This window comes from Protomyctophum parallelum (assembly GCF_964188405.1).
Source record: "Protomyctophum parallelum genome assembly, chromosome: 13".
Classification (NCBI taxonomy): Eukaryota; Metazoa; Chordata; class Actinopteri; order Myctophiformes; family Myctophidae; genus Protomyctophum; species Protomyctophum parallelum.
The window spans coordinates 2,736,877-2,749,622 of NC_139708.1; the positions used below are offsets into that span (position 1 = coordinate 2,736,877).

Below are 12,746 nucleotides of genomic sequence, written 5' to 3' on the forward strand. Positions count from 1 at the left end.
TAAACACAGAGACAGCAGCATCCATTTGAATATGAAAGAGCTCTCTGGTTGTTAACAGATTGCATCTTTCTGTTTTCAATATTTCCTTTGTGCACATTGTGTCTGTCCTTTTCATTAAGCTGTCCGGTCCACTGCTCTGTACATTAATCCAAGGACATTTTCCATGCAAATGTCTTTCACATGCTACTGTACCATTTTCATTAGCCGGATTCACTATGTAAAGTGGAATAATTCCCATTTCCGCATGCTGCTTTGCTTAAAAGCATTATTTTGCAACAGTGGTCGGGAACTCTGGTTGGCTGGCTGCGCGGTGGGTGAAGTGAAACAGAATGCCAGTATATTATGCTGCTGGGAATTGCCGGTGGCTTGGGTACCAGTAAGCTAATACACACAGATGATATACTGGCAGATAAATATGTGAGCTATATTTCATCCCATCAGAGATGAGGCGGTTTGTGACAGATGGAGTGATATTGTTCCCCTATACGGCCCATGAGTCCCAGCCCCTCCTGCTCTCCCTCCCTGACAGATGTAGGGGGAGGAACACGCTGCACTTCTCTTTCTTTCAATTGATTTGGGTGCTTGAACCCTCGGGGACTGCAGGAGGATGGGGTGGTGCTAATGGTGAATATGTGTGTATATGGGGGGGGGGGGGTGTTGGTCATTTCCTGCAGCAGCAATATGCAGCAATCTGAGGAGTGCACGGTTTAAATAGCTCATGTGAGATATACAGGAATTGGGAATGAATATGTTCATGGATCCTGTTTAGTAAGTGACAGGGTAGCATATATACTGTATGCATCCATGCATGTAATGTAGTCAGGAGATAGACTGGCTCTTCATATCGGTAGCTGCTTCAAAGCCCAGTCTGTAACTGAAGCACTGTCTGACGTCATTGAGAAGACGCACCGTGGATTTTATCGGTGTGAGGTTATTTTCAGTACAACAGCAAATAGGCATCATCTGTAAACAGGATGTGAGATGTTGCACAGTAATGAGCCATGACTTTCAATGTCTAATTAGCACAACGTTCTGTTTAGGGTGTAGTGGAGGGGTGGGCGCCCGGCACTACCCAGAGGTATAGATTTGGATGTTCTAGAGGAATTAAGCTGATTTTGAATGATTCAACAGTGATTACCGTCAACCCCCTACCCTTTCAACTGTAGGATAAATTACATTAGGAGACTAACAGCTGCCTCAGAGCAGATGTGTCCTGACACTACACTTCACCCCCTGTCCCTCCAGGGGAAAGGTCAGTGACGGGGTGGAGGTTAAAGAGGAATCTCTCCTGAAGATGCTACATGTTGCTACTCTCAGGGCAGCTAACATGGGCATCTGCCTGCCTGCCTGGCCCTCATACAGGGCACCATGACAGGGAGGAGACATTAGCATTAGCATTATTGATTGCTATTGTCAGTGTGGGTAATTCCTCCACCCTCAACAGACAGCTGCTGAACCGCCAGGACCATAAGGAAATCTGCAGAATTATGCCTGTTTTATTTTAGAACATCTTTGGGTCCCTGGGCAGGTGTTTGTCAGTTTTACCCAAGCAATCTGTCACCTTTGTTTTTTTCACTATATAGTTTGTGTGTGTTCCTTGTCCTTCTTTGATGTTGTTAAAGTCCTCATTGCAGCTGAAGCGATGTCCTAGAGCCAGGCCCCAGCCTGAGAGAGTGGTTAATGATTTTAATGGGACTCCCTGTCGGGGTGGGCTAGAGAGGGGAGGGGGTGGGCGCATGGGCGCGTGGCGGGGCGAGCAGGTGGATGACGGGCAGCTGAGGAGTGGGCTTCGGGGGGAGGGGGATCCATTTTGGAGGACTCTTGGGGTTGAGAGAAACCCTGAAAAAACGCAGCCCCATCTGGAACTGAGGTGGGGGCTTCAGTGTGAAAGAGATCTAGTGGGTGGTGTCTGACACTCTCCCTTTTGTTCTTTGGTAACGCAGCAGTGGTGGTGGGGGTGAGGGGGGAGGGGGGGTGTGAGGGGGGGTACTCTGCTGTGGGGGCTGGGCACTCAGACAATAGTGCCGATCTAGGAACTGAAAGCCTTGGATGAACAGAGAGGCGTGAAGGGAGGCAGACCACAGAAGGTGGGGAAACGGAGGATAGACATGCTATTGCATGACTTCCGGCGTCCACATACAGTAAGGAGGGTTTCACAACAATGCAAGGACACCCCAATGTCATAGGAAAACATCTCACTCCACGGTTTATACTGATAGTTATTTACAATTTACAATTTACAATTTAGGCATTTAGCAGACGCTCTTAATCCAGAGCGACTTACATTAAGCAAGAACAAAAAGCAAGGGAATACATCACAAAAAAGCATTTATCATAAAAACTAAACATGCGTAAGCTAAGAAAGTAACAGTGGAATATCTATATTATGAGACTATACATATAAACTATATATATATATATATACTACTATGCTATACATATGTACTATGGCGTGCTATGACTATATACAATGCAATTATAGTGCTGTCTACATAACATGCTATAAGTCTGTATCAGATGCTATCTAAGTCTACAGAAATGCTATCTATTCATTGAGAAATGCATCAAAATATTGATTTGCTTACAGTAGGTCAGGTGGGTAGAGTTGTCTGGGTTGTATGCACATATGAACTACAACATAGAAACACATTTTTCAATTAATAAAGCTGCTAACCGCTTCATCTGCTATAAATGTAATATAAATATATAATCCGCTTCATCTGCTATAAAGCTCCAGACAAATTTGACATTTGCAAAAATGCGACATTTATGTCAGTTATAATGTGTCTTTCGCTGGCTCTAATGTAGCAAGCGCATATCTTTACAATGTAAGCAGAAGTAAGATTACGCTTTGCTTAGCAGAGCCTTTAGAGCCGGCAGGAGAAATGAGGGATGGTTTTGGGCATGGTAGTGGCAGTGGACCTATATAGAGGAGAGAAGAGAAATTGAGCATCATTTATCTTCATTAACACTGTCTATAGACCAGACTCGTGCCTACTGGGTGAGCTCTGGGGCTGCTCTGAGTGCTGCTCTGTGCATAAACATACATCCCTGAGATGTCTGTCCTTCCCGAGGAGCAGCCAAGCCTCTGTCAGACAAGGTTAATTTCCCCTCAGTCCCCCCCCCCCCCCCCCCCCCCTCTCTCTCCATTTTTCATATCTGTCCCATGTACGGCACACGCCAGTCTTCAGCCATCTTGCAGCAGTACAGACTGCTCTGATCTGACTGACTACCTGCGGCATCTCTCCAGGGTGCTGAGGAGACCGCGGGCCAGGCAGGGGGAGCGAGCAGTGGGGGTGGGTGGGACACTGGGACTGCGCAGGCAGGGGGAGCGAGCAGTGGGGGTGGGTGGGACACTGGGACTGCGCAGGCAGGGGGAGCGAGCAGTGGGGGTGGGTGGGACACTGGGACTGCGCAGGCAGGGGGAGCGAGCAGTGGGGGTGGGTGGGACACTGGGACTGCGCAGGCACTCCAGTGGGCTAGCATTTCCTCATGGGGGTAGGGAGCAATGGTGGGCATAGAGAGGGGAGGTGCAACAGTGTTATATATATATACTATATATATAATATACTATGCCCCTATCTATAGCCTATCATTGTGTTGGGTGGAAACCTTGTATGCCGTATGTTCAAAATCATTTTTTGTGAGCTTGTACATGGGATACTTGTATGATAAAGTAGGGCATTCATAATAATTTTAACAAAAATACAATAAAACAATGTGGAAATACATGGTTTCTGCATGCCAGATAGCGATATGTAGATAATATGGGCTTTGCACATAACACCAAAAATATCTATGAATATCCACAGTATATCCATAGAAAATGGTCAGTCAGGCAGTAGGGTACACAAGGTTTTAGCTTCATACTGTCCTTCAAGAGGTCATATATAAGGACTGCATCTTAAATTAGCTCTGGGGATTAAAGAAATATAGGCTTTCCTTCAACGATCCACGGCGAACAGGTCCATCTGCTGTTTGAATGGTGGTGTGACACGCGTCTCCTTCTCTGCTCTCTCCAGGTACAGTACAACTCCTTCGACGCTAGATGGTGCTATAGTGCATTTTAGGTATAAGTAGGCAAGTAGGGCCTAATTTGCGAGAGGTTGAAAATAATAAACTATATTTATAAATATAAGCCGTTAAATCGAACACTTGATGTTATTTAGTTGCAATAAGTGATTAGTGAACTGTGTAAGCCTATAGGTATGACTTCCATCCGTTCATAAAGCAAAGTAAGATATTTTTGAACAAGGGGGATCTGCACCTTTTAGCTGCATGGTCTGTGGCGTTTTATGCTGAAATGAAACCATAGTGTGTGTAACCCTAAACTAGTACAGAGGAGGATGTGTGCCATTGTCTGCTCTGTTGTCACTTGTCAGTATCCAAACCGGTCAGGTGAGATTGAGAACTGATGTGCATGACAGTACACGGTACACACACACACACACACACACACACACACACACACACACACACACACACACACACACACACACACACACACACACACACACACACACACACACACACACACACACACGCACACGCACGCGCGCGCACACACACACACACACACACACACACACACACACACACACACACACACACACACACACACACACACACACACACACACACACACACACACAGCAAGTGTCAGTACAGTTGTACGGAGTGCGCATAAATGTTGTGTATGTCATGTCACATTATATGATTGATTGAAATTTGTATTAACAGATTGTAGAAGGGGTAAATCCTCAAATTTAAAATGCGTTTTAAGATAGCAGCTATATCTGTTTATATCATGTGCAGTAGGTTGATTGATTGATTGATTGATTGATTGATTGATTGATTGATTGATTGATTGATTGATTGATTGATTGATTAGCAATTTGCAGAGAAAAGTACAGTTCAATACAAGGCCGGTCTGCTAAGATAATTTAAACCCAAGAAGCATAATGGCTTGTTTCCATTTGGTCCTTTGGTAGCTTACTACTTTGGTCTACTAGTGAAGTACTAGTAGTATTAGTATTAGAGCAGGCATTGTATGGACCAGAGCTATTCTAGACTAGAGGTCTACTCTGTACAGATAAGGCGGGAGTCGCCGGACACTGATCAATGGTTTGATTGATTGAAATATGTATTAACAGTTTGCAGAATTACAGTACATTTCAAGCACAAACTCAATACAAAGACTGTTAACTGTGAGTGGACGACCCAATTAAGCTTAAGCATTACACTTGTTTACAACAGGGTCCACCATGTTCAATTCATGGTTAGTAGTGCGGTCGTGCGGGACATAGTAGGCTAGTAGTAGGTAATGTACTATAGTAACTTGTCTGTTGTCTAATAAATTAGTAATTTATAATTCGTAGTTTACAGTGCTACTTAAACATACAGTAGCCTAGCCAGGCCTACGAGTACAGTGGTGCGGGTGCAGTGCAGCTCCCGGCCACTAGGGGGACACGGGTACACAGTCCCAGTGTTCCTCCACGCACGGCGGCGTGGAAAAGGAAGCAGCACCCCCAGGACCAGTGTTGACATGTTGGCTTATTATAAGCGACTTTGGGCTTGTAAATATTGGTTTGATTGATTGTTTGAATAGTTTATTCAACAGCAAACAGCAACAGAGTACAGTCAAACACTCAGTTCAAAAGGGATAGCGTCTTCCATTTAGGCCCTAACCGCCCTATGCCATAGACTTGACATATAATATAATATAATAATAATAATAATAATAACATCAGTAACAACAACAAAATCAAAATCATTTCAGGAAAAAGTATAAGGAAAAGGGGGAAGGATCATTTCCTCTCCCTTGGGCCTGCTGAAAGGAGGATTTTTAGGCCTGTTTTAAATAAAGATGTAAGTGATCTGCAGTTTTTGAGGAAGGGGGTTAGGGCATCCCATGCCTGGGTGACTGTGTTGTAGAAGGAGAATTGACCCATATTTGTTTTGAAAGTGCGTGGTACCGGATTATTGTTTCCGCTCGCTCTATTATTGTGCATGGCTGTGGGTGTCACTCACCTTTTTGAGGTAGTTAGTCAGGTATGCAGGTACTGATATGAGGCTGCATTTACAATTTTGAATGTCAAACCTATTTTCAATTGCTTAACTCTGTCTTCTACCCGGAGCCAGTTTAGACTGTCAAAATGGGTTGGGAAGAGATGGGTCATCATGGGTCCCAGACCCAGAACTAGTAGGCAAGAGAGAAGTGGTAGTTGTGGGTTGTGTTTTTCTGGGCTTATTCCTAAAGTGTAGTTGCTTATTTGGGCTTGTTTCCTAATGTTGTTCCTACTTCCTAATGTCGTTTGTGATTCTCACACATTCATGTCAAGGACCTCCAGATTAAAGGTATATTCAGTGATTTCACTAAAAAAACCTTAGGTTTCGTTTTTAGCTGTGGGACCCAGCCTTTCGTCCAATCAGGATAGAGAGTAAAAAACGAAACCTAAGGTTTTTTGACCCCCAGGGGTTAACTGGGGACAGGGAGGAACTCCTTATATGGCCAGCACACTCTATAGTAGGGAGGATTATCACAACAAAACAAAAAAATAAGTGATATTTGAATTAAGTGAAATCACTGAATATACCTTTAATGTATTTGTCACAAGTTCACAACTATACGGACCCTACACCTAGAATTGTTTTGTGCCAGGGACCCCCCACCTTGTTAAAATGTTTCAAATAATATTCCACATTTTGTCACAATTCTTTCCATGAGTGTTTGAAAATGGCCCAGTCAGGCTTCTTTTGGGCTTGTTTTCATAGACCTGGTTGCTTATTTCTCTCACACAATCTGGCAACACAGCCAATGAACACACCACAACCACAGCCAGGACTGACTACTGGAGGAGTTTACACTTTTGAAATTGTGGACTGGAGTTCGAAGAGAATACGCCTTTACATGGAGACACAAAATGACATCTACAGCGAGCGAAAGGAGAGCGTTTGCGCACAAAATTAACCGGTGAGACATATTTTGTATAATATAAGTGGTGTATATATGTTTTTTTAAGGCGCCGATAGTTTTTTGCGTGACGCGCTGGAGTGGACTGACGGAACCGGGTAGCCTGTGCTAGTATTTCGTTTTTTTCCTCCTTTATTGTTAATGTATTAGCCTGGAAACCCTGTAGGGTAACAATCGAAATAAATTAGAAAAGGTTAAATTGCTTTTAGAATGGCCGTCATCCCTGAATATCTTGCTTTTTTAAATCCAACTATTGCCATGGTATCGTCCATTGTGAAAACATGAGGCTAATTCCCAATGTGTCAAACTGCCGATTGCTCGGTCTAATCTAATCTTGTGTCCTAAACACCATAACAAGTGGCAATGGGTCCCAACATTCTTGCACCGATTAAATCACACGAACAATACGATGCTGTACTCCCTGCTTGTGTGTGTGTGTGTGTGTGTGTGTGTGTGTGTGTGTGTGTGTGTGTGTGTGTGTGTGTTTGTGTGTGTGGGCCAACGTCTGACCAGAGTGGTGGTGGTGATGATGTTGATGATGTCTAGAAATGCCACTGCAATATTGATAGAGATGAAGCCTGTAAAGTGTAAAGCAAGCAGGTTGTTCCATTCTGAATTTCTGATGATCAGATTTCAGGTTGTAAAAACAAAATGTACAACCATGCTTCTATTAGGAAGCTCAATGAATGATGCCCCCTTGACTGGCACATTTCCTGGCACATTGCCAGTTTAAGTGACGTGGAAACATTGAATGTTCTTTTTTATAATTTATTTTGAGTTTTTTTGTACATAGACAAACACGAGACTCCGTCAGACATAGAAGTGCACATACTCAAATTGAAGACACATTTTAAAATTATACAAAGCAAGAAACAATGAAACACGTTGAATGTTTTCATGTCACTTACAATGTGCCAGAAATGTGTTGATATTTGTCAGTATCTATCGACAGCTGTGGGAGATGATGCTCAGCTTGACACAAACTACTTATTACTTAACACATTAAATTAATGATGATGTAAGGTTACATCTCGTACCATTTTTCAGTAAGAATCTGCTTTTCAGAATTTGGTCAGAACTCAGAACAGTTAACACGTGTTTTTGTCACTATCATGTAAGTGACTGTTCATTATTCCAGTCAGTGTGAGGAGGGTCACGTTTCTAGTGACTGTAATAAATAGGCTATGTAAACAACAGTCGGCTAGGCTTCATCTTCATCATAAGCCATAAAGCCATATAACAGTTTCATGCAAGTTTACACAATTTCGTGCTGGTGTCCGTGATGGAATACAGTACAGTTGTGCTCTGAGTGGATGGATGGTCAGAGCCTCTGACGGACAATCCATCCTTGCTACCAGTTCAGCAGTCATGTCCTGGCTATATGCCATAGGTATTCACTACTATTCAAACTAACTTGATGCCCAGCTTAGCTGAACGGTCGGCCTTGACAAGTTCAACATCTATTTTGCTACTTCTTATGCAGTCTCATCATGCCACATTCCCTCATACCTCCCTGACCCTGTCCAGTCCTCAATGGACGACACAGTCCATTGTCCAGTCCAGGATGCAGGAAAGGGTGTGTAGGGGTGTTCAGCTATTGCCCTTGGAGTCGAAAGCGCTAATTCTTCCTGTTTTAATGGGAGGTGTATGGAGCTACAGAAATGCCAGTTGCCTTTGTTTTGAAATTGGAAGATAGGTGAGAAGATAATGTGAGCTCATAGTTTAAAAAACTTCAATATCGGGGCACTTGATTGTCCAATGGTTAGCCGCGTACCACTCTCTCCCTGTTTCCTGTCTGTCTACACTGTCACTTTAAAGGCCTGTAAAAAGCCTCTAATATAAATGTGAATCAAATCAACTTATGTCCTCATCGGGAAGGTAACCAAAAGTCTAAAATGCCGGCCCGTAGAGGTTGTGTTGCTCCTTGCATACCAGTGGTTTAAATTAAATCGTCTGACATCGTCATTGTTGGAGCCTCACGCTCTCACTATAATAGTGCACGTAAAAAAATAATCATTAGAGGCAGAATTTTGGGGACAGGGATATATTCAATGTAAAGGAGGCACTAAACTAAAGGAAAGGAATTGGGGACACCAACATCAGTTGTGGGGTCATCCTGCAATCCAACCATTAGATTTAGAAATAACTTGTATTGTATGCAAGACGTGGAACATTTGGCCAAAGTATGGTGCTAGAGGAGATGTCATAGTGTCTGTCAACAATATCAGTAGGGTTCAATCCTCTTGGGAGCAGCAAGAGGCACAGCAAATTCCATAGCAACTCAGCCAGTAGTTTTTGAGCGGTGCCTAACCGCTCCATTACGCAGCTATGTGTGTACGTATGTACAGTATGTCTGTCTGTCTGTCTCTGTGTATGTCTGTATGTCTGAGCACTAGATAGCATTTATGTAGACTTAGATAGCATGTTATGTAGACATAGCAGTACTAGTAGTATACAGTATATGCATAGTTTCATTATATAGATATTCCACTGTTACGTTCTTAGCTTACGTATGATTCATGATAACTACTTTTTCATGTATATGATGTATTGCCATGTTTTTTGTTCTTGCTTAATGTAAATCGCTCTGGTTTAAGAGTGTCTGCTAAATGCCTAAATTGTAAATTGAGCACGGACAGCTGCAACACCTCACCAATACTGCTGGGAGGCACTGTCACGCACGTACACACACACACACACACACACACACACACACACACACACACACACACACACACACACACACACACACACACACACACACACACACACACACAGACAGATGCCAGGGAGGAGGGCTAATAAGTACGTATAGTTGCACCGCTCAGTTCACACAGGTGCGATTTTTTTAAAATTTATTATATATATTTTTTTGCGGCTTATGCCTTTTATTGATTTTTTGAAGGGACAGACAGTAGGCTGACAGGAAACGGGAGAGAGATGGGGGGATGACATGCAGTAAAGGCCGTGTCGGGTCCGGGAGTCGAACCTGCGGCACACTGCGACTGGATTACCAGTCCGGTGCCCAGACCGTTACGCTACGGCCTGGGCCAGGTGCGATTTCTTTAGATCATTGTGTTGCTTGGGACCAAGTAGTAATGGCAGGCAGTACGTCACATAATTGGGAGTGCCCCTCTAGCAGGGCTAAATAGCTAAACTCTGTATTAGAGTCTGAGATTAGATGTATGATATCCGATTGTATTGTATATGGAATCAGTAGGCAGTAGGGTCTTTTCAACCATGGTGTATGTATGGAATCAGCAGGCAGTAGGGTCTTTTCAACCATGGTGTATGTATGGAATCAGTAGGCAGTAGGGTCTTTTCAACCATGGTATGTATGGAATCAGCAGGCAGTAGGGTCTTTTTAACCATGGTGTATGTATGGAATCAGTAGGCAGTAGGGTCTTTTCAACCATGGTGTATGTATGGAATCAGTAGGCAGTAGGGTCTTTTCAACCATGGTGTACTCACTGTACTGTATGTGTATGTATGGAATCAGCAGGCAGTAGGGTCTTTTCAACCATGGTGTATGTATGGAATCAGTAGGCAGTAGGGTCTTTTCAACCATGGTGTATGTATGGGTCTTTTCTATAGGATGATGATGACATGGGAACAGCTGTATTATGTGCATGCGTGAGGGTCAGCCATTTAGTGTTTTCTAGAGGAGCAGCTGTATTATGTGCATGCGTGAGGGTCAGCCATTTAGTGTTTTCTAGAGGAGCAGCTGCAAGCTGTCTCTGTGAGAGGGTTGGGGGGTTTGTTTTGCTTTGTCCCCCTCTAAGCGGCCACTGGTCCATAAAGGCCATGGAAAGAGTTCTGGCTCTCACTAGTCACTACAGCCGACCCGCCACCTCGGAGAGATACGGTTGGGATCCTGAACCGTACAAACCGTATCCAATGTCAAGGAACCGAAATCGGTTCCATCACATTTAGAACCGTTTCTGGAGCTGGTATGTGGACGTCACGACTCACGACACATCTGCTATACAATTACAATACCAGCGGTTCTCATATATTTGTTTTTATTTCAAGGACCACGACCACCATATAACTCTGAAAGTGTACAAATGGAACCAAATGGATCCGTGAGGGTCCATTTGATTTCCATTTGTACACTCTCAGAGTTACAGACCTGTAAGGGTCCATTTAGAACCTCCTATAGGAATCTGTTAAGTGGAATTGGAGCGATTAGGAGCCGGACTCATTAAAGTCCTACACGACTTGACTCATTCACAATGACTTCAGCACCACTGCTGTTGAAGCCTGGCTAAGAGGATTCGGAAGATGAAATCTGAAACCAAGCCATCCCACATTTCATAAGACATCATAGCTCTGAAGCGAGGGGGTGCAAGCTCAGCATCTGGAGTTAACGGCCGTATATGTGCTGCTGTGCAAAGCAATCCATTTTTTAGATGTTGGACTTAGTTGTAATAGGCACTACTGCTGATGAATGTGGACTTAGTTGTAATAGGCACTACTGCTGATGAATGTGCTGGAAGGGAGGGAGTACTTGTGCATCATAATAATGCTGCACTTAAGCCAACAATGGTATTGGCAGTGATTTTATTTTTTGGATCCTGGTTTTAGAGGAGAATACATGCTGTGTTATTGCCTAGAACGTGTGCAGTGAAATGGGTTTAATTTGACCTCAAAACCTTGAGCATCACATAGGAGGAGATGGTATCCACTTAAACTCAGCATTCAATCATGTCCTTTCCTTTTGATTGCATAATAAAGTATCTTAATCTCTTAATGTCCCATAGGACGGTTGCTGCGGAGGTCCGGAAGCAAGTGTCCCGGGAATATGGGTCCCCTCAGCTGACGAAGAAACGAGGTGGAGGACACCAGTCTGTAAGTCATGTTAATTAATTTAACTCAGAGTTTAAACATAGTTACAAATCCTCATTGTTAATTTACTTCTTGACTGTGTAGCCATTAGCAATGATACCTCAGTGATAACTTAACTCTTGAGGGTGTAAACATGGACCCAAAGGAAGAAGAATTACAGATACCCACATGGGTAACCGAATATCTACGGCTCATTTTCAAGAGGGTACTCTGGTGTGTCTGGGGAGATATTATTTTATTGTTCTTATGAGCTTCATGCCGTACTACCTGTCAATCAGCGGTTGTCCTATCCGATACCAGGGTCTCTAAATTAATCAATGGGTGGAAGAGTACTAGGGAGACTAGGGATGAGACGATAATATGGTGATAAATCCAGGGCCTAGGAGGAATTGTTGAGCTGCAAATTCAGTACCACTCTATACTTGATAAAACGGAACTGTAAAAATCACATTTGCTACACTCCTATTTCACTCTAAACACAAATCAATTCGCCAAAAATACACATTGTGAGCTTGTATGTAGATCGCTTATTTCTGGCAAATTTTCCCACCCAGAATAGGGAAGCTGGGTGGTCAAGTGCACAAAAGTGCCATTTTAAGTTTTAAGCATATTTTTATTATCGTGATAATATTAATTAATATTAATAATCACCATTATCTTTGACACAGTTATCGTATTATTGCAATTTTCATATCGTCCCATCCTTGGGGACCACCTCCAACCACTGCAGATCTTCTAGTTATATAATACTGTATATTGTATTAACATCATAAACATGCTATGTCAATACAATACAGATTAATTAAAATGATATTTCTTGCACTAAAATAATGTGCAGATTGCAGCTTTATATGAACTCAGCAGTGATATGTGAGCATGTGGAGGGAGCAGTTCATATGAACTCAGCAGTGATATGTGAGCATGT

General features: G+C 43.1%; 1 protein-coding gene across 2 annotated transcripts in view; it reads left to right on the forward strand.

The window, feature by feature from the left end:
* The first annotated feature begins 6,839 nt into the window (after positions 1-6,839).
* Positions 6,840-12,746, forward strand: part of dock6 (dedicator of cytokinesis 6) — a 116,992-nt gene continuing 111,085 nt past the window's right edge. For both annotated transcript variants that reach the window (XM_083779469.1, XM_083779470.1), the window contains exons 1-2: positions 6,840-6,973; positions 11,737-11,824. In XM_083779469.1, the coding sequence (XP_083635595.1) occupies positions 6,924-6,973; positions 11,737-11,824 (138 nt within the window). In that variant the 5' untranslated portion in view covers positions 6,840-6,923. The remainder of the gene's footprint in view (positions 6,974-11,736; positions 11,825-12,746) is intronic.